General features: G+C 40.9%; 1 protein-coding gene across 1 annotated transcript; it reads right to left on the reverse strand.

Moving 5' to 3' along the window:
* Nucleotides 1-7,026: 7,026 nt before the first annotated feature.
* Nucleotides 7,027-10,562, reverse strand: LOC311147038 (diencephalon/mesencephalon homeobox protein 1-A-like; the record flags this gene model as incomplete). Its single annotated transcript, XM_084183645.1, has 4 exons — nucleotides 7,027-7,451; nucleotides 9,382-9,769; nucleotides 10,089-10,267; nucleotides 10,409-10,562. The coding sequence occupies 4 exons, from the start codon at nucleotides 10,560-10,562 to the stop codon at nucleotides 7,027-7,029; spliced, it is 1,146 nt and encodes a 381-aa protein (XP_084039771.1).
* Nucleotides 10,563-22,416: the final 11,854 nt, after the last annotated feature.

Raw genomic sequence — 22,416 nt, forward strand, 5'->3', positions numbered from 1 at the left:
AAATAGTACAAGCATTGATAGTCTTCAAACTTTCAATGCTTCAATGTTTAAAAGCCTGTTGAACATCAGAAGTTTGTGTCTGTGTCCCTCTTAGGGTGTCTGTCACTAAGCTCCCGGTGGTTTCCAGGAGCACTTTGATGTGTGTCTGGGCAATGCGCTATTAGAGGGATTTCCCTGGGTTGACAGCTCGTAGAATATATGGCAAAATTACGATGCCAGCGGGCTAAAAGAATGCTGGAAACAGGATTAGGATCATATTCTGGCAGAGCCTGTCACCACCTCAATGGGCCGGGGTTTCTTATGGTGGCACTTTTCATTCTTGGCGGTGTTAAAACCTTTAACCATGGAGGCGGGAGATAAAAAACCTTGATTGAATGGTACATTGTGATTTTTATGCAGGAGGGCTCGCTCCAGAGGCCGTGTGGGTATGTGTGTGTCAGACTAATTAAAGGACCAGGGTGCATTTTTCCTCACAAAGTTTTGGACAAACATCTCTTCAGCAATCTGCAAGTTCAGCTGCATCTACACTACAGTATGCCCACTGTCAGCTATTTGTTACATTGTTCTTGGTCTTTAATTATTTATTTCACTATGTGCCAAAGAAAGCGATATGTAGCTATTTGGTAACTGTAATTACATACAAGGACTGTAAACTAATTGCTAGGGCTGTAAACTAAATACTAGGGCTGTAAACTACTATAAATGTAAACTAAATACTAGGACTGTAAACTAAATACTAGGGCTGTAAACTACTAGAAATGTAAACTAAATACTAAGACTGTAAATACTAGGACTGTAAACTCAATACTAGGGCTGTAAACTACTAGAAATGTAAACAAAATAATAGGACTGTAAATACTAGGACTGTAAACTAAATACTAGGGCTGTAAACTACTAGAAATGTAAACTAAATACTAAGACTGTAAATACTAGGACTGTAAACTAAATACTAGGACAGTAAACTAAACAATATGGCTGTAAAATAAAGCATAACACAGTTACTCACTCCAAACAAGTGGTATGCACTTGTCCTGTTTAAACCAGCACAGTATTATCTTCAGGTTTATCTTTTAGGATTTGACCCTCCTTTAGGGCCACAGATTCAGATCTTTACCTAGTGAAGCAGTATTTGGCTGGATAAGGGTCATGTTCTTACTGATTATCTCAACTCAATGATCCAGTGAGCTATAGAGGCTTATTCCAGCTAGATGGATGTCGAGAGATTTTTTTGGGATTGGGAGGTAGGCTATTTGGCCAATGTGCAGACTTTCCTCTGAATGTTATAGAGAAGAGCACCTTATCCTGCATCAAGGCTGAACACGCTTGACCCTGCGGCATTACAATCTACACTACAGCAATCCCTGTTGGGCCCTCAGGCACTGGTGTGTATCAGTGTGTCCGTACATTTGTGTTTGGGTGTTGGATAAAGACCACTTGATAGTGTTGTCATGTTTGCTGGTTCAAAATCCCAGGGGCAAATTGCTACCCAGAATAACAAGGACATTCAGCTTTACGTATTGAGAGGCATATCTGTGTTATAGCAAGGATGCCCTTTGAATAGGACAACTACAATGTAATAAAACACAGCAAGGGTGAGGTTAGTTATGTTCACATTAACACTATGCTAATCTGTGTTGTTATCCCATGTATCTTTTGAGGAAGTGTTCATCCATAACAGATTGCATTTTTTGTATTTACACCGTTAGGGAGGATATATCTAACGAGGCCAAATCAATTAGCAGTTGAACAATGTCACAGCCAGGCTCTCAACATAGAGTTTAGTAGGCAGAGCAAGGATGCAGTTAACATGGTGTTGGTGGGGATTGCAGCGATCCTAACCTAGAACGCTACCAGAGGGGGGGAGGGGAGGGTGTGGATGTGTGTGAGAGGGGGAAGGGGTAAGGGGGGTCTTGTGCATTTTGACAAACCACGCTGTTTAAGATATAATAGTAGCATAATCACCGCCCCGGGCCGTCATTCTTCAGGATAATAGGCTGCTTATTCATTGGGGATGGCTTATGTCCCCTGTGCTTTTTATTTCTCCTGATTACCTTCTTCTTCTCTCTCTCTCTCTCTCTCTGACCTTATATATATATTGGGTAACACTTTCCTTGACACCCAGAATCATAACACATTATGACACGGTCATAACCATGTCATAATATGTCATAACAGCTGACATAACTTGTCATAACCTGTTATAATATGGTCATAACACTGTCCTGACACATATGTAGACCTGTTGTGACATATATTGCGTTCTTTTATGGCTGGTTATGACACCTACATAAGAGTGTAAAAACCCACAAAACTTACCACACAAGGCAAAACATTCCATTATACCATAGCCTACGTGTAAACAGTATTTTTATGTTCTATATGTAAAAAAATGTATTGACCATATTCAATTATCATTGTAATTGCACACACATTGATGTCAGACATGCACCGACCCCAATGCTCTGTTGCTGATGACTGGGATGAATGCAGGAGCAGATTTCAGGAGCAGGACAAGACACCCTCTTTTTGACTGATATAGGGGCATGTGTATTTTCTACAAGTTTATTTAGTGTATTTTCTACAAGTGTATTTTCTACACGTTTTTTTTTATATGATGAAAAAAACATGACTAAAGAATTCATTACAAAAACAACGGATTTAAGAAACAAACTTTCAAACGAAATGAAACTTCCTGGCAGGGAAAAAAACTACTTTGTTTAGATGTGGGTTTTGACACTCTTATGTAGGTATCATAACCAGCCATAAAATAATGCAATGTATGTCACAGCAAGTGTAAATACAGTGGGGGGAAAAAGTATTTAGTCAGCCACCAATTGTACAAGTTCTCCCACTTAAAAAGATGAGAGAGGCCTGTAATTTTCATCATAGGTACACGTCAACTATGACAGACAAAATGAGAAAAAAAATCCAAAAAATCACATTGTAGGATTTTTTATGAATTTATTTGCAAATTATGGTGGAAAATAAGTATTTGGTCAATAACAAAAGTTTCTCAATACTTTGTTACAGTGGGGAGAACAAGTATTTGATACACTGTCGATTTTGCAGGTTTTCCTACTTACAAAGCATGTAGAGGTCTGTAATTTTGATCATAGGTACACTTCAACTGTGAGAGACAGAATCTAAAACAAAAATCCAGAAAATTACATTGTATGATTTTTATTAATTTGCATTTTATTGCATGACATAAGTACAGTGGGGAAAAAAAGTATTTAGTCAGCCACCAATTGTGCAAGTTCTCCCACTTAAAAAGATGAGAGAGGCCTGTAATTTTCATCATAGGTACACGTCAACTATGACAGACAAAATGAGAAAAAAAATCCAAAAAATCACATTGTAGGATTTTTTATGAATTTATTTGCAAATTATGGTGGAAAATAAGTATTTGGTCAATAACAAAAGTTTCTCAATACTTTGTTACAGTGGGGAGAACAAGTATTTGATACACTGTCGATTTTGCAGGTTTTCCTACTTACAAAGCATGTAGAGGTCTGTAATTTTGATCATAGGTACACTTCAACTGTGAGAGACAGAATCTAAAACAAAAATCCAGAAAATTACATTGTATGATTTTTATTAATTTGCATTTTATTGCATGACATAAGTACAGTGGGGAAAAAAAGTATTTAGTCAGCCACCAATTGTGCAAGTTCTCCCACTTAAAAAGATGAGAGAGGCCTGTAATTTTCATCATAGGTACACGTCAACTATGACAGACAAAATGAGAAAAACAAATCCAGAAAATCACATTGTAGGATTTTTTATGAATTTATTTGCAAATTATGGTGGAAAATAAGTATTTGGTCAATAACAAAAGTTTCTCAATACTTTGTTATATACCCTTTGTTGGCAATGACACAGGTCAAACGTTTCCTGTAAGTCTTCACAAGGTTTTCACACACTGTTGCTGGTATTTTGGCCCATTCCTCCATGCAGATCTCCTCTAGAGCAGTGATGTTTTGGGGCTGTCGCTGGGCAACACGGACTTTCAACTCCCTCCAAAGATTTTCTATGGGGTTGAGATCTGGAGACTGGCTAGGCCACTCCAGGACCTTGAAATGCTTCTTACGAAGCCACTCCTTCGTTGCCCGGGCGGTGTGTTTGGGATCATTGTCATGCTGAAAGACCCAGCCACGTTTCATCTTCAATGCCCTTGCTGATGGAAGGAGGTTTTCACTCAAAATCTCACGATACATGGCCCCATTCATTCTTTCCTTTACACGGATCAGTCGTCCTGGTCCCTTTGCAGAAAAACAGCCCCAAAGCATGATGTTTCCATCCCCATGCTTCACAGTAGGTATGGTGTTCTTTGGATGCAACTCAGCATTCTTTGTCCTCCAAACATGACGAGTTGAGTTTTTACCAAAAAGTTCTATTTTGGTTTCATCTGACCATATGACATTCTCCCAATCCTCTTCTGGATCATCCAAATGCACTCTAGCAAACTTCAGACGGGCCTGGACATGTACTGGTTTAAGCAGGGGGACACGTCTGGCACTGCAGGATTTGAGTCCCTGGCGGCGTAGTGTGTTACTGATGGTAGGCTTTGTTACTTTGGTCCCAGCTCTCTGCAGGTCATTCACTAGGTCCCCCCGTGTGGTTCTGGGATTTTTGCTCACCGTTCTTGTGATCATTTTGACCCCACGGGGTGAGATTTGCGTGGAGCCCCAGATCGAGGGAGATTATCAGTGGTCTTGTATGTCTTCCATTTCCTAATAATTGCTCCCACAGTTGATTTCTTCAAACCAAGCTGCTTACCTATTGCAGATTCAGTCTTCCCAGCCTGGTGCAGGTCTACAATTTTGTTTCTGGTGTCCTTTGACAGCTCTTTGGTCTTGGCCATAGTGGAGTTTGGAGTGTGACTGTTTGAGGTTGTGGACAGGTGTCTTTTATACTGATAACAAGTTCAAACAGGTGCCATTAATACAGGTAACGAGTGGAGGACAGAGGAGCCTCTTAAAGAAGAAGTTACAGGTCTGTGAGAGCCAGAAATCTTGCTTGTTTGTAGGTGACCAAATACTTATTTTCCACCGTAATTTGCAAATAAATTAATTAAAAATCCTACAATTTGATTTTCTGGATTTTGTTTTCTCAATTTGTCTGTCATAGTTGACGTGTACCTATGATGAAAATTACAGGCCTCTCTCATCTTTTTAAGTGGGAGAACTTGCACAATTGGTGGCTGACTAAATACTTTTTTTCCCCACTGTATATGGGTCATGACAGTGTTATGACCATATTATGACAGGTTATGACAAGTTATGTCAGCTGTTATGACATATTATGACGTGGTTATGACCGTTCCTAATGTATTATGACACTGGGTGTCAAGTGAAGTGTTACCGTTTTATTGTCTGTCTTTCCCTCTTGTTATCCTTGTCACCTTTCCTTTCCTCCTCGTTTCCCACATTCGCTCTCTTCCTCTAAATGTTCACTCCCTTCCTCCACACTGCACTCCTTCCTCCCCTGGAAAAAGACTGTGGATAGCTTTGTCATGTGAGAACAAAAAATAGAAAGAAGGAAGCTATGTAAAGACCAAGCATTGCTTTATTTAGGATTTATTTTACAACATCACTTTTCAAACGTACATTGTTAACAGAGAAAAAAATATAATGCCTATGGTTTCCGGATTAGTCTCTCCAACATTTTAAATCTACCACTGGACCAATTAGTATGACAGGCAGGAGAGAAACAGTAGAACTTTTACGATCACAGCCACAGTGGAGCTCATACGTAGACTACCAGACAGTATAGCTTCAGTAACCCAGGGAATAGAAGGTCATGGAATGGTGTGAGCCCATTTAATACTATCTTACAACTGACAACTAGGACAGTTTATGATCAATTTACAACATATGAACACCTTTACATTTGCCTTACCGGTAAACATTAATAGATAGATTTATTTTTCTTCTTAATTTACATATTACAATTATTTACATAATCGGAGTTGAAGGACTTGATGGGATCCCAGCACAGAGAGAATCACAGGTGCATCATTGACAAGAATTGAAAGTTTGTTCACTCCTCAAAGTGCTTAAAGAGTACAACAGGAAGTTCTGGATACTACTTCTCCCCCAGCCCTAAAGGCCCCCTATTCAGTTTGTGGAGGGATGCTGTTACCAAGTTACATCAGAGGGGGTAGATGGCGGAAAGAGGTGTAAACATGAAATATGCAGGTTCATTTCTCCAGGTGTGTATCTCCTTGTGTTGTATTGTATTCTCTTGGTTGTGCAGCTATACACTAATAATTTGCTTGCCTTGGTGGCATTTGTTCTGCTCAGAGCTTTGGATATAAGGGAATCATAATTGGTTTGCATGTTCATAATTACATATGCTCCCCTTCCCTCTGTCCAGGGCAAAATGTAATTAAAAGCCTTGCACATTTAGTCACTGAAATAATTTTCTCATTACCAAGCCAGTCTCTGTACAACATGGTTTAATACTGGGCATTAAACTGGCAAATTAGTCACTTCTAATTAAGAAATCGAGGAGAACATGGCTTGAGTTAATATTTATGAATGTGCTTGCTTTTTTAGAATGTGCTATGTACATACATGGCATAATTGAATTGTTAATGGCCCCATGGTACAAGTAGTCTCTCAATGCCACCAATGCTGTCACGAATGTATTTTCCCCCTTGAAGACACAAATTCCCTTCAAAGTGCCTAAATTCATCCTTTATCTGTAAACATTACGTTGCAAAGTCTTTATCACCAAGTGCAACACTAGACACGTAAATACTTATGAAGTGTATTTGCTCTGCTGTAGAGATCATGTGTATAGCCTGTGCAAGGCCAGAAGTTAGGCAACTGATAAAGCAAGAAGCAGGAGAGAACTCGGTCCAGGGTGAGATGCCATTTTGGTTTTCAAAACTCTGGCTACTAATGGCCCCGAAACCATCTGCTGGAGGGTATGGTGGCTACAGCGCTACGGAGGTTACAGACAAGGCTGGGTGGGATGTAGTGTTGATCTCCCGGCTAGGCCGCACTAAGATCCTGGGGCTTAGTTGGGCAACGTGTCCAGTCCCAGGGAGGCCGCATGCTGCTTGGCCCGCATCCGGAGGTTCTCGATGCTGGTGGTCTTGCTGTTTTGGCTGGGGAGGCCTCCGGAGGCCTGGAGCAGGGGACTGTTCCACACCTGCTGGGCCGCGTGGTGGGACAGGGACTGGTAGTATGACTGGCAGGGCAGGGAGCCCAGCGGGGCCGAAGACATGTTGACATTCATACCCAGGTAGGGCAGAGAGGGGGGGGTGCCCATGTCGAAGGAAGGGTAGTGCACCATGTTGTTGGTGGCAGCCATGTGCTGGCGGAACTGCTCCTGCAGGCAGAAGAGGCTGAGCGGGGAGGAGGAGTAGGTGTGGCTCTGGGAGATCCCACTGCTGACACCACTGGACGAGGGCGTCACAGACCGGGAGACCATGGGGGATTCTGGGTAAGGGAAAAAACAGATAAGAGTCAATAACATTAAACTAAGTTTCACTGGTAGGCAGGGAGGCAGACATACAGTGTTATGAAAAAGTATTTGCCCCCTTTCTAATTTTCTCTACTTTTGCATATTTGTGATACTGAATTATCAGATCTTCAACCAAAACCTAATATTAGATAAAGGAAACATAAGTGAACAAATAACACAACAATTACATATTTATTTCATAAACAAAGTTATGCAACACCCAATTCCCCTGTGTGAAAAAGTAATTGCCCCCTTACACTCAATAACTCGTTGTGCCACCTTTAGCTGCAATGACTCCAACCAAATGCTTCCTGTAGTTGTTGATCAGTCTCTCACGTCACTGTGGAGGAATTTTGGCCCACTCTTCCATGCAGAACTGCTTTAACTCAGTGACGTGTGGGTTTTCAAGCATGAACTGCTCGTTTCAAGTCCTGCCACAACATCTCAATTGGGATTAGGTCTGGACTTTGACTAGGCCATTCCAAAACTTCCAATTTGTTGCTTTTTAGCAATTTTCATGTAGACTTGATTGTGTGTTTTGGATCATTGTCTTGCTGCATGACCCAGCTGCGCTTCAGCTTCAGCTCACAGACGGATGGTCTGACATTCTCCTGTAGAATTCTCTGATACAGAGCAGAATTCATGGTTCCTTCTATTAAGGCAAGTCGTCCAGGTCCTGAGGCAGCAAAGCATCCCCAAACCATCACACCACCACCACCATGCTTGACCTTTGGTATGATGTTCTTACTGTGGAATGCAGAGTTTGGTTTTCGCCAGGCATTACTGGAACCATGTCGTCCAAAAAGTTATACTTTTGAATCATCTGTCCATAGAACGTTCTTCCAAGAGTCTTGATGATCATCCAGGTGCTTTTTGGCAAACTTGAGTCAACTTTTTGGACGAGATGGGTCCCATTATGCCTGGCGAAAACCAAACACTGCATTCCACAGTAAGAACATCATACCAAAGATCAAGCATGGTGGTGGTGGTGTGATGGTTTGGGGATGCTTTGCTGCCTCAGGACCTGGACGACTTGCCTTAATAGAAGGAACCATGAATTCTGCTCTGTATCAGAGAATTCTACAGGAGAATGTCAGACCATCCGTCTGTGAGCTGAAGCTGAAGCTGAAGCGCAGCTGGGTCATGCAGCAAGACAATGATCCAAAACACACAATCGAGTCTACATGAAAATTGCTCAAAAGCAACAAATTGGAAGTTTTGGAATGGCCTAGTCAAAGTCCAGACCTAATCCCAATTGAGATGTTGTGGCAGGACTTGAAAACGAGCAGTTCATGCTTGAAAACCCACACGTCACTGAGTTAAAGCAGTTCTGCATGGAAGAGTGGGCCAAAATTCCTCCACAGCGACATGAGAGACTGATCAACAACTACAGGAAGCATTTGGTTGGAGTAATTGCAGCTAAAGGTGGCACAACCAGTTATTGAGTGTAAGGGGGCAATTACTTTTTCACACATGGGAATTGGGTGTTGCATAACTTTGTTTATGAAATAAATATGTAATTGTTGTGTTATTTGTTCACTTATGTTCCCTTTATCTAATATTAGGTTTTGGTTGAAGATCTGATAACATTCAGTATCACAAATATGCAAAAGTAGAGAAAATTAGAAAGGGGGCAAATACGTTTTCATAGCACTGTATGTAGAACTGACAGAACCGGCCAAGCTGTTGTGCCACCTTTTCATTTGCCTGTATGACTGAAACGAACTGATGTTGGGTGACAACGTGAGCATTTCATATGTTTACTCTTTATTGACATTCCTAAAGGAATGCTCTGATTAACGTTGTCTGTTTACTAATGCCCCCCCCCCCCCCCCCCCCCCCCCACCAATGAAGCTACAGTATATTAGAGATGTACAAGTGCCAGTCATAAGAGCTTGTCCTTACCAGGTTTGGGGCTAAGCCGTTTGCAGGGTGGAGAGACGTTGCCGGGTGTCACCGCCCTTTCACTCTTTAACTCCTCCCTCTGTGGGGTAGACTCCTCCTCCTTATCGGTGTTGTTGTCCTCTGTGGCCGACTCGCTGCCTGACTGCTCTGCTGAGGTCACGTTCAACTCCACGCTAATTTCCGACACCAACAGACGGGGCGGACCCTCAACCTCCAAGGAGGAAGAGGAGGAAGAGGATGGGGGGAGCTGGTTCTCTGGAGTGATGGTGGTAGGAGCCTCCTCCTTGTCACCTCCCTCTTGGTTGGCCTCCTTCTGTTTCTGGAGCTGTTCCTTCTGCAGGCTACGCTGTTTCTTGCGGAACTTGGCCCGGCGGTTCTTGAACCACACCTGTTTGAAAGGTTGCCAGATTGGGAGACAGTCAGAAGCATGCTCAAGGTGCTTGAGATGAAGGCAAGTCGTTGTGGATGTACATGTGTGTTACTTTGGTATAGGCCTGTCTACTGTTTGTCTTTTGAGAACTTCTTCTTTAAGAAAAGCAAAGAAGAATTGCAAATGACTAAAGTCATTTTTTCTGGATTGTTTACCCAGTGTTAAATATATTTCATGAATTATAATTCAGATACAATTAATCAATATTGTTTGTATTTCAATCTATAGGTGCCATGGATTCTGAATGTTAATTCTGTAGTGACTGTGCCTTCCATACCTGCACGCGGGCCTCCGGGAGGTTAGTGCACATGGCCAGGCGCTCGCGCATCACCACGTCGGGGTAGTGGGTCTTCTGGAAGGTCTTCTCCAGTGCCTCGAGCTGCTGTGCGGTGAACGCGGTGCGGCTCCGGCGCTGTTTGCGGTGCTGGGATCCGTAGCGAGCCTCCAGGATGATGTCTTGAAATGTGTAGCCGTTGGAAGAGAAGAGACTCGGCAAGTTTAATTAATTGGACAGGGGAATAGGGGGGATATGGCAGTAAGTGATCATCAAAGGTGATACCTTGTGTGTGTAAAAGTTTGTTTGTTGGACTCAATTACCAGCCAGTCTCTCGGCGAGGGTGAGCGCGTGCACTGAAGGTCGGTAGTCTGGCGCGTGCTGCGCCTGTTGCGCGGCCTGCTGGTGCAGGTTGTACATGGCGCTCAGGGAGTTCATCGCGTGGAGAGAGTAGCCGTTCACTCCATAGTGCTGCATGACGGCCACTACCTGTGGGAACACAAGCATAGATCATGTTAGTATTTGCTTGAATGTTTTCATTTGGCTATCTGTCCGAGCAGTTCGATAGCCTATTGTTGCATGCGTAAACGTGCAATTTTGGATACGCTCGTAATGAACGGTCTAAATTCACTGTTGGCTAAAATGATCTGACAGTTCAGGATATTTTGTATGTTGTGTGTAGACAGTGGTGCACTTGCAGTTTATGCATACTGCATTTCATCACCTCATATAAAGTTGCAATCATGGAGACCTTTGTGTTATTTGTGCAACCAAGGTTGGTTAATCCTTGATGAACCATGGCTTAATTTGTTAATGTTAAAGTTATCAGAGTCGTGTGGTGCTTGTAATAGCCTAAGACGTGGTCATTTGAATCGCATACAGACGCATTTCCTTTTGTCAAGGTAGACTTATGGCTCAGGGGCAATACATTTTAATATCTGGACAAAAACGTTAACCATTCATATCCAATTATTGCTTGGTTCAAGCCATTAATTATACAAAATTATTTTAATTGGGGTATGGCGTAATTATCACTCGTTCACTTAATGAAGCGTAACGGATGCCTTATGAATTAATTTAATTACTTACTTTCCCTGGGATCGCACCAAAAGCGCAAATCCCCTTTGAATGCGCTGCTTTGAGAGATCATTGCGTTGATGAAACGCTTTGGAAATTATATAAGACGATTTGTTCCACGCATGGATGGCAACCTGAAATCACAGAGGTCCCGTGTGGCTCAGTCCGTAGAGCATGACACTTGCAATGCCAGGGTTGTGGGTTCTATTCCCACGGAGGGACCAATACGAACAAATATGAAAATGTATGCATGCACTCACTACTGTAAATCGCTCTGATTTAAGAGCGTCTGCTAAATGACAAAAATGTCTTATGTTGAACAGTTATGATAGGCTTTTAAAATACCTTCTGTGAATACCAATGCTTTAGCTAGGCGTACTGAATTATCTCCTTTGGTTAGCCTATGAATTTTAGCAGCCACTTTAGTTCATTTTAACTAGGCCTACTATTTGTTGAAAAATGTTGGTTTATATTTAGCTACAATAAGCCTAATTTAAAATAAACAAAGTATATCCTTAATTTTATTGGACAGAACAACTTTACAGCAAAGGAATCAAAGCCTTCCCACTGAGCACACTGGTTGAATCAATGCTATTTCCACGTCATTTCAATGAAATCACGTTCAACCAACGTGGAATATACGTTGAATTGACATCTGTGCCCAGTGGGTTATATGTAGGTATCCGAGGCCAACTATCTCATCCCACATTTTTGTAGGTTATTATTTGCCGCTTTAAGATTTTCATAGATAAAATGAAATGCTTTAGGACACGATTAGATATGTATTAGTGTGGAGGTCTTTGACTAGAAGGAATATCTTCGAGGCTCGAGCAGTTATGATTATAACAGAGAGAAATATATAAATATTCCCATGCATGGCAGGTATCTGGAGATTTGGAAGCGGGAGAGTGTTCCTAAAGTCTTAAATTGCCTCACTATAGTATTTTGATATGCTAGGCCTGGGATGTAGCCTATAATGTGTTTTTCTTCACCGGTGTCTGTGCTCCTTTAGGCCTATTTTCATTGGCCATTTCAGGATCTGCGATACAGAATCCTCAGATCCTCAACAAGTTATACAGCTGCACCATCGAGAGCATCCTGACTGGTTGCATCACCGCCTGGTATGGCAACTGCTCGGCATCCGACCGCAAGGCGCTACAGAGGGTAGTGCGTACTGCCCAGTACATCACTGGGGCCAAGCTTCCTGCCATCCAGGACCTCTATACTAGGCGGTGTCAGAGGAAGCCCCCCCCTCCCTTATCAAGATAAGCTTGATATAAGAGCGCATTGGGACTCATTTATTCTAGTCAATTTATACATATTACATTGTACATAAGAATATTATACAACAGAATGAACAGCCTCAAGTCTTGCCCAAGGCTAAAGAGGCTGTGATAATTCAAATTCAGTCACGAATTTCATTTATCCACACACAATTCAATTTAAAAAACAGTGACGCTGCACTTAATGCAGTCTATGATAAGGATCAAATTGATGTATTTAATTGAATATTAACTGTAATTGCTAACATTCTTGACAAGTAAGCCTTTATTTGAAGTTAATTCACTTCATTACCCTTGACACTTCATACAATGTCACTTAATCCCTTAATCATGTTAATTTATGATAAAGTAAGACCTTAAATTATATAGTTGTAACCTACACAACAATTTAATAGGTCTGGTAAACTGTTATTTGCTATTATTATTATTTTATAATGTTAGGCCTATCGATATTATATTATGAATGATGTTGACAATTGTGTTATTGCAACGTTTATTTCAATATTTGATTGCGTTCAAATAGAGATCTCTATTGGGCCATAACACCATTACTAAATAAAGAATGTGTCTGTTTTTTATGATTGTGTTTTTCATGTATTGTTGTGTATATGGATGTGTAGTTTTAAAGTTTATTTTGTTTTTTGTTGTGCATTGTTGTGCTAAACAGGGCTCATTTTACATTTTAGTCATTTAGCAGACGCTCTTATCCAGAGCGACTTACAATAAGTGAGTGCATAATTTTTTTTTTCATACTGGTCCCCAGTGGGAAACGAACCCAAAACCCTGGCGTTGCAAACGCCATGCTCTACCAACTGGTCTCAGCATTGACTCCGTCAAAATGAAGGTTAATAAAATAACAATGTGTTTTACTAACAATTAAATCAAATTAATGAATCAAACACTCCGTCCAAATAAATAGGAATTTGCCTTTTTCCCCCTTGCATTATGAAAGGTTTTTGTAACAACTCATAATTTGAACAATAAACTCAGACCTATAACACCATGAAGCTGATCTCCATGTTATGTGTGTGCATGAGGGAGCTGTGTGTGTGGGTCTGTGAATGACACCCGCAGTGCCTATTCCCAACCTATTACACTGCAATGCCTGATGAATGTGATCACAGGGCAATAGGGAATAGGTTAATTCGCCTGGACAGAAGGGCGGTGCTTCGCTAAACATTTACTTTGCTCCCCCAAGTATTTGAGTTGAATGGGCCCCGCTTTTCTCCCTCCCCTCTCTCGCGGTCTCTTATCCCATCGCCTCGGGGCAACGTTTTGGCTGAGATGTATGGCTTCTCCGTGGGTAAAATATGCATATTGATCCCCATTTGGCTCCCCGTCTAATGGAAGTGCAAATAGGTTTCGACTGCGAGGCTCTCCATTTATCATCAACGCTGACACGGACGGACTTACAGTGCGGTTCAACAGCGTGCCCGCGTGTTTGTGCGTCCGTGCGCACGTGCGTGAGAGAGCGAAAGAGAACGAGGCTACTTACTCATACTAATTCTTATTTTGTACTTTCACGTTATTCATGCATTTTGTTATTGATCATTGTACTGTTATGATAGGCCTACCATATTTACCACACAAGCCTGCTTATTCTGTCTAGCTGCCATTGTTGTCTATTCATATCCCTTCTCCAGGCTATATGTTTTTGAGTGCCCCAGGCAGCACTGTTCAATGCTTCGATTATTAAAATGGCATTATGTAAATTGGCATGTACATTGCAACTCTTTGATCTGACTAAATTAGGAAACATTTTATTGCTAAAAACCCTTCGGCCCGAGGCGACTCGTGTATGGCAAGCGACAATCTGCCCTTTGGGGTGTCGGAGTCATATTTTGTTTTCCAGACTGTACATGGCCGCGAGAAAAGTGTTTGCTTAGCGAATTTCACGTTAGGAGGCGGAGGCAACACGGGATAACAACGTAGCCTAAACCACTAGTCCTGACAAACTATTCGTTAATTTACTATTAGTTTAAACTATTTAATTGCAATTTCATATTGACACAATTGCATGGGTCTGTGCAATTTGTGTTGTTTTGTATTTGACATGTTTTATATTGTATTTGATTTTATAGTTCTATGAAAATGTAATACAGGGCTCCCTTTAAAAAGACACTCCCTGCTAAAAATAAAACATATTTTTTTAGTTTATTCAATCTGAACCTATAGATCTGAGGGTTGAAATGTACTTTATTTTTCTGAATGTTAAGAATTATGAAAGGGAAATGACATGAAATGTAGCTGTTATGCCTATAAAAGTTGCAATACCAGGCCATGAAATCCTCATGCGCTCATTAAGTTCTTGCGTCATAATTCCCAGATGGAAATCACCGAAGTATTTCCACAAAACACTTTATATCTACATATTAATTTGATTTATTTTTTAAGATACCATTTTTTGCAAGATCTCCCATTCATGTTTGCATGACATCACATTCTCATGCGACAGCAGCCTATTGTGATAAAACATAGGCCTATTAAGTATCTTTGGCAATGTTTTGGATAGTTTTACTGCATCACATTTTAATTCTACAAAAATGTACTGGAATCTATACCAATTCAATAGGCTTACTTTATTCCTTATGTCAAGTCTTGCCTTCACATCTGCAGCCAAAATATAATTTCACTGTGCCCGCTATACTGTAAATGCTCGCTCGATATTTGATCGACGACGTCTTGTAAAACATAATATCGTGCAATTACCATTAGGTTTATTATACGCATAAAGTGTGCACCAATAATGAAAATATTTTTGCAACATATGTGTATCAACACTCCGTTGTTTCCAGCATTGACAGGTTACAAGTTTGACCCAGTCCCAGAGATGTCCAAAAAGTTCTTACCTCTTGCTAAGTCAGTCGAGTTGTCTTTGGATGTTGTGCTGCTTGGAAGTGTATCCCGATTCTAAAGTGGTTTTCTAAGGATTCTTATTATAGCTATGGCTCCTTGTTTATAATGTCCACCTTTCTCGTGCTCCTCGTGCGATTTGGAACGAACGATTGCAAGTCCATGCAGTTATGTCTCGTGTGAAACGCGCGCTCTGCTACTTTCAGCGTGTCTGAATCCTGTGCGTCTCGCGCTCAACATAGGAAGCTGCCATCTACGGGGCCATGAGCTGAAGAGGGATTTTAAAGAGTGCTCTGTTAGGTCATGTAAGCTTTCTAGTGGTCCTTGAAGCTGTCAATCAAATAAAGAGGATCTTTCTCCACCATTAGTAGCAGACGTTTGGCCAATGACCCTAGTTATATTCGAAATCATCAACTTTAGAATATAAAAAAATGTCTGCAGATTCCCATATGCAGTCAACATGTATTTGTTTTGCATTTGCTTTTGAATTGATAAACATTCAGTCAATTTATGGATTAAGAACAGTATCAACTCCTTTTAATTGTGGAAAACAAGACGTAAAAACAAGTATACTTATATTTGTCTTGCCTTTGAGGGATATTTGATCAGTGAATAGAGTAGCCCCTAATTGGGAGATGGATGACATTTCCAGAATTAAAACGCTGTTCAATTATCTTTTCTAATATTTTTGATCATTTTATAATAATTAATTGTATTGATCAGTGTAGTAACTTCAATGTTTCCTATGACCAGTGACAGACATTTTTCGTTGCATGGTCTAAAATTATTTTGTATTTTTTCGTAAAACATTTCTGAATGTTTTTTTGTGTGCAATGAAATGTATATTCCTCAGAATACGTTGGCATTAGTGATGTGCATGGATGCAAGTTTTTGGGTTTAGGAAAAGCCCTTATACGTTGGTTTTTATTTGCTTTTCGGCTTTCCTCATGCCATTGGAGTAGAGAGCGCGGTGGAAATACTTTGGAGAGAACGCTAATAGATGCCAGGCTAGTGCCTTTAGAATCTCTCCCGGCCTTGAAGGATTTGGGCTAGGATAGGGAAGACAAGACGCCATCTCAGCCTCCAAAAACCCCTGTCTTCAAATGACTGCGGGTAAGAGGATTAAAACAATAATGCCTTTCTCTTCTTGAAGGGGTTGTAGAGAACATTTCTTCTCTCTTATCTCGGAGCAAAACCGTTTAGGTGGGAATTAAGGGCAGCGCAAAGTAGCCTTTAACGTAAAGCTTGCATATTTTATAAAATATTATTTGGGAAAGAGGGCCAGGGTGAAATTGAATTGCAGACAACATATCCTATGGAATGGAGAATATTGCATTTTCACCCACTATATCACACATGCCCCCCTTTGAAATATGTATGACACTCAAATGCATGAATATGTTCGGACTAGTATAGTATAGCCTGTTCTGCAATTTTCTTTGGGAAACATACTTCTGTCCAAGAGTGTGTGTGTGTGAGAGAGAGAGAGAGAGAGAGAGAGAGAGAGAGAGAGAGAGAGAGAGAGAGAGAGAGAGAGAGAGAGAGAGAGAGAGAGAGAGAGAGAGAGAGAAGAGGTATTTTGCAGGTACCCAAAGACGGGTAGAAATTACACACGAATTACACACTGTAAACAATGTTATGAAGTTATTATTCCAATTCTATTCGAAGGCACTGCTGTCAATATCTGCAGTCTGAAACTAAACCACATGAAATATGATTTTGCATGGGATGAGTCCTAATGATTTTTTGTTTTTGTATGTGAAAGTTGGAGAAACTGGCACCAATAGCACATTTGTGCAGTAAACAGGATTACGATTTTCCAAGAAAATAGTGTTAACTTAGTTTTATGTTTTTACACATTATCTTTAGACAATAGATAATATAAGGGTTACATATTGTCTAAATTCCAATTTGGTGTTATAGGTATACTTTTGCTCCTTATGGTCCAAATACAGAATTCTGATTCTGATGTTGCACGCTTAGAAATTGGTCCTCATCTTTGCTTTAAATTAGGCTATTTTCGGGTTGAATTATGTGCTCGGTTTTGTACAACTGTCAAAGAGAAGCTTTTGACTGTGTTAGTCCTATTCAAAACTATTTACTTCGTTAACTAAATGATGTATAGGCTACTTGGCTAAATGAGCGTGATTGAAATTAATGTCATTCCAACATTATAACATTCAATCACCACAACAATAATAACGTAATTATTATACTTTTTTAACCATTATTATTAATAATAATAATATTTATTATTATTATGCTATGTCTTGAGATTAATTTATTTTATCAAACGTTTGTGCCTTTGCAGATATATACCTTACATGCATAGACTATTCCGTTTATGGTATAGTCATTTCAACTGTAAAAAGTTAAGCTAAACTGTTAACCTGCCCCGCAACCAAACTCGTGTCCCTCTCCGGTTTCTGTCGCCTTCGTCTATCACTCGGTTTCTTCTTGAGGTCTGAGAAAGAAAGGATTAACTTGTGAACCAATGGAAATAAGAACTTAAACGGGAGGTAAATCTGGGCAGTGTCTCTTTGTGAGGACCGTTTCTAAAGCAATTAAAGCGAGAAAGCGTTCTTCTCAGCGCCTCTTCTCCAAAGCTGCTTTGCGCTGAGCTTAGTGCGACTACTGTCCAGCGCATCTGAAAGGTTTAAAGGCCGGAGTGTCACAACAGCTTCCCATTAAGAATACCTCTCGAGCCCTGCCAAGTGTCCTCACCTCTCCGATTTATAACCCCATGGTCCTGGGACTGGAGCTATCCCAAGGTTCATCCCGGGTTTTTGGCGGCCTGTCACTTGTTATTTTATTTTTATTTTTTGGGGCGGCAGGTAGCTTAGTGGGTAAGAGCGTTGTGCCAGTAACCGAAAGGTCGCTGGTTCTAATCCCCGAGCCGACTAGGTGAAAAATCTGTCGATGTGCCCTTAAGCAAGGCACTTAACCCTAATTGCTCATGTAAGTCGCTCTGGATAAGAGCGTCTGCTAAATGACTAAAATGTAATGTAAATGTAGACCCTTGAGTTTATGATTGATCTTACTCTCGCTTTTACATCATGCAAATCATTTTGATGTGAGTTGCCTTTAGGCCTAATCGTCTATACCTGTATCAATTGCCTATGTCCTATTCATTGATCTCCGTATTATGTCCAGTAATGTAAGTGCTTTGCCAATTGAAAACATTGAAGTTATATTATGATGGCAGCCTATAAAAATGTTGATAATGGCGCGTGTATGGGAACTTTATTCGCATATTGGATGATTGCCCTCAATTTTATTTACCTGAAAACTAATGAAATAGTAGGCTACATTTTATTTTTTTTGATTTGGGAGAAAAACAGAAGTGGGAAAAATGTATTACTGCCAGTGAATACTGCTCGCTAATAGCTAATTAATAGCCCTAATGATGTTTCTGCAACTTCATGAATATATTAGGTCTGCAATCCAGCCAGTTTTTGCCTCCGCGGCTCCATTCAAGGGTATTTCAGCATCTGTTCATCCCAGGGCAATTAATCATTTTGATGTGTAGTTTAGAATCGACTACTTCCAGGAGACCTTTTTTGACAAGAATAACAAAGCAATTTGCCAGGAGCTATCTCTTAGACACGTTATTAACAAACCATCTTAAACCCCTTTATTTACTCCCTTATTTCCCAAATTAGATACCTGCGTTAAAGAACACCTCCACTTTTCGATTTATTGTCAAAGCCACGCCTCCGAATCCTGGTGAAATCCTTTTATTGGTGACAAGATCTCAGGATCTCCTCAGCAAATCCCCCCACTAAAAGTTTTCAACCTGGCAGTTCTCTCTAAAAGCTGTATAATTCCCCCTCTTTCTCTCTCCACTCAATCCCTTTCTCTTTCTTCTCACCCTCCCCTCTTTTCGCCCTTGTCTCTCTATTCTTCTGTCTCACCTCTTTCGCTACCCTCTGTTCTTTCTATTTGTACCTTTTACCCAATTTTTTCGCACTATTTTCTCTCTGTCTCTGTCTCTGTCTCTGTCTCTGTCTCTGTCTCTGTCTCTGTCTCTGTCTCTGTCTCTGTCTCTCTCTGGCCCGGATCTCTCAGCACAAGGGGCCCCATTGTATAGTCCTAATCCAGAGGCAACACAGCTTTAGCAACATGGAGGGATAAAAGGCCCATCAAGCCCACAACTTTATGGGGGCAAATCTCTCCCTAATCCCTCGCTTTATCTAAACAAAAGCCCCTCTGCCGTAATCCACCTTCGCTTCGAAAAAGAAAAGGGGCAAAAAAACAGAGGGGTAAAAAATCTCACACTCTCTTGGGTTGAACAGGGAGCTGAGACCCAAACAAGTGAATTTCCTGGAGAAACTAACCATAACTGACAGCTTTTGCCATCAGTTATAAGATTGCCCCCAGGTAACCACAAAAAAAAAAAAGTTATTGCATGCTTATTGTCATTTCCGGTTTGCATTTCTCTTGAGAGATGGTTGCATTTTGTTGTATCAGGTTTTATAGGCACTGAGATGAGTCTGCTCTAAAATGAGAAACTTCACGTAGTCATTCATTACTGTTCGTAGCAACATGCTTCAGCCTGGCTCTCTCATAGGGTCATGAAAGCTGTTTCCAGTATGTACTCACAGCCTGGGTATGTCATTTTGAGTCAACATTATTTCTGACACAATGTGTGTGAGGCGTTACGAGTTTGAATTACATTGGTTCCTATGCACTGTCATGACAAAAAGGGCAAAGTATTCACTTCAGAGTCACCAAAAGTGTTGGAAATGTCAGCAATATCCAGTCAATGTATAAAAATTGCTTATTTTTAGGTCCTTTCAGCTGCTCTAGCCTTTATACTCCCAGTCAGTCCTATAGGATGAGAGGGCTCAATAAGGAGGATGATTGGAGAGCTCAGGTCTCAACCTCATCACTGACTGGGTGATTAGTACTGAATCAGCAGCTTATGATGGGAAGGCCAGCAGGGAGGAGAAGTGGTGGTTGTGGGCTACAGGGTGTGAATACCAGCATCTCCAGACAGGGGACCTATTAATTTGTGGCCTCCATGTAGTGAAATTTAGCAATTTTGAGCACCCAACTGCAGTACTGAGGGATTATGTTATTGGGTTGTATAAAAATGGTACGTTCTGACCAGTGCAGAAAGAGTTGAACCTACAACAGCCTTTTAGATATTTACATATCAGTAAATATAAGATTATGCATATTTATTTAGTACCCATATGGGGGCCTAATTAGATCAGGTTCTGTTACATACCTTTAGCCCAATAACAGACAGTGGATGAATTGACATTATGAGCTCCCTGATCTACCATGAAGTGCCTTGCAAAAGTATTCTTATTGGCAGACTAAATAGCCTTGGTTTCTCAAATGACTGCCTCGCCTGGTTCACCAACTACTTCTCAGATAGAGTTCAATGTGTCAAATCGGAGGGCCTGTTGTCTGGACCTCTGGCAGTCTCTATGGGGGTGCCACAGGGTTCAATTCTCGGGCCGACTCTATTCTCTGTGTATATCAATGATATCGCTCTTGCTGCTGGTGACTCAGATCCACCTCTATGCAGACAACACCATTTTGTATACATCTGGCCCTTCATTGGACACTGTGTTAACAAACCTCCAAACGAGCTTCAATGCCATACAACACTCCTTCAGTGGCCTACAACTGCTCTTAAACGCTAGTAAAACTAAATGCATGCTCTTCAATCGAACGCTGCTTGCACCCGCCCGCCCGACTAGAATCACTACTCTCGACGGGTCTGACTTAGAATATGTGGACAACTACAAATACCTAGGTGTCTGGTTAGACCGTAAACTCTCCTTCCAGACTCACATTAAGCATCTCCAATCCAAAGTTAAATCTAGAATCTGCTTCCTATTTCGCAACAAAGCCTCCTTCACTCATGCTGCTAAACATGCCCTCGTAAAACGGACTATCCTACCGATCCTTGACTTCGGCGATGTCATTTACAAAATAGCTTCCAACACTCTACTCAGCAAATTGGATGTAGTCTATCACAGTGCCATCCGTTTTGTCACCAAAGCCCCATATACTACCCACCATTGTGACCTGTACGCTCTCGTTGGCTGGCCCTCACTATATATTCGTCGCCAAACCCACTGGCTCCAGGTCATCTATAAATCACTTCTAGGCAAATCCCCGCCTTATCTTAGATCATTGGTCACCATAGCAACACCCAGCTGTAGTATGCGTTCCAGCAGGTATATCTCACTGGTCATCCCCAAAGCCAACACCTCCTTTGGCCGCCATTCCTTCCAGTTCTCTGCTACAAATGACTGGAACGAACTGCAAAAATCTCTGAAGCTGGAGACACTTATCTCCCTCATTAACTTTAAGCATCAGTTGTCAGAGCAGCTTACCGATCACTGCACCTGTACACAGCCCATCTGTAATTAGCCCACCCAAATACCTCATCCCCATATTGTTATTTACATTGTTATTTATTTTGCTCATTTGCACCCCAATATCTCTATTTGCACATCATCTTCTGCACATCTATCACTCCAGTGTTAATACTAAATTGTAATTATTTAGCACTATGGCCTATTTATTGCCTTACCTCCATAACTTACTAAATTTGCACACACTGTTTATAGATTTTCTATTGTGTTATTGACTGTACGTTTTGTTTTTGTTGATTCCATATGTAACTCTGTGTTGTTGTTGTTTTTAATCGCACTGCTTTGCTTTACCTTGGCCAGGTTGCAGTTGTAAATGAGAACTTGTTCTAAAAAAATAAAATAAAAATAAAAAAAAGGTCATCCCCCTTGGCGTTTTTTCCTATTTTGTTGCATTACAACCTGTAATTTAAATTGATTTTTATTTGGATTTCATGTAATTGACATACACAAAATAGTCCAAATTGGTGAAGTGAAATGAAAAAAAGAACTTTTTTTAAAAAATGCGAAAAAATTAATAACGGAAAAGTGGTGCGTGCATATGTATTCACCCCCTTTGCTATGAAGCCCCTAAATAAGATCTGGTGCAACCAATTACCTTCAGAAGTCACATAATTAGTTAGATTGCACACAGGTGGACTTTATTTAAGTGTCACATGATCTCAGTATATATACACCTGTTCTGAAAGGCCCCAGAGTCTGCAACACCACTAAGCAAGGGGC

The sequence above is a fragment of the Coregonus lavaretus genome (genome assembly GCF_964263955.1).
Source record: "Coregonus lavaretus genome assembly, chromosome: 19".
In the NCBI taxonomy this organism is placed as follows: Eukaryota; Metazoa; Chordata; class Actinopteri; order Salmoniformes; family Salmonidae; genus Coregonus; species Coregonus lavaretus.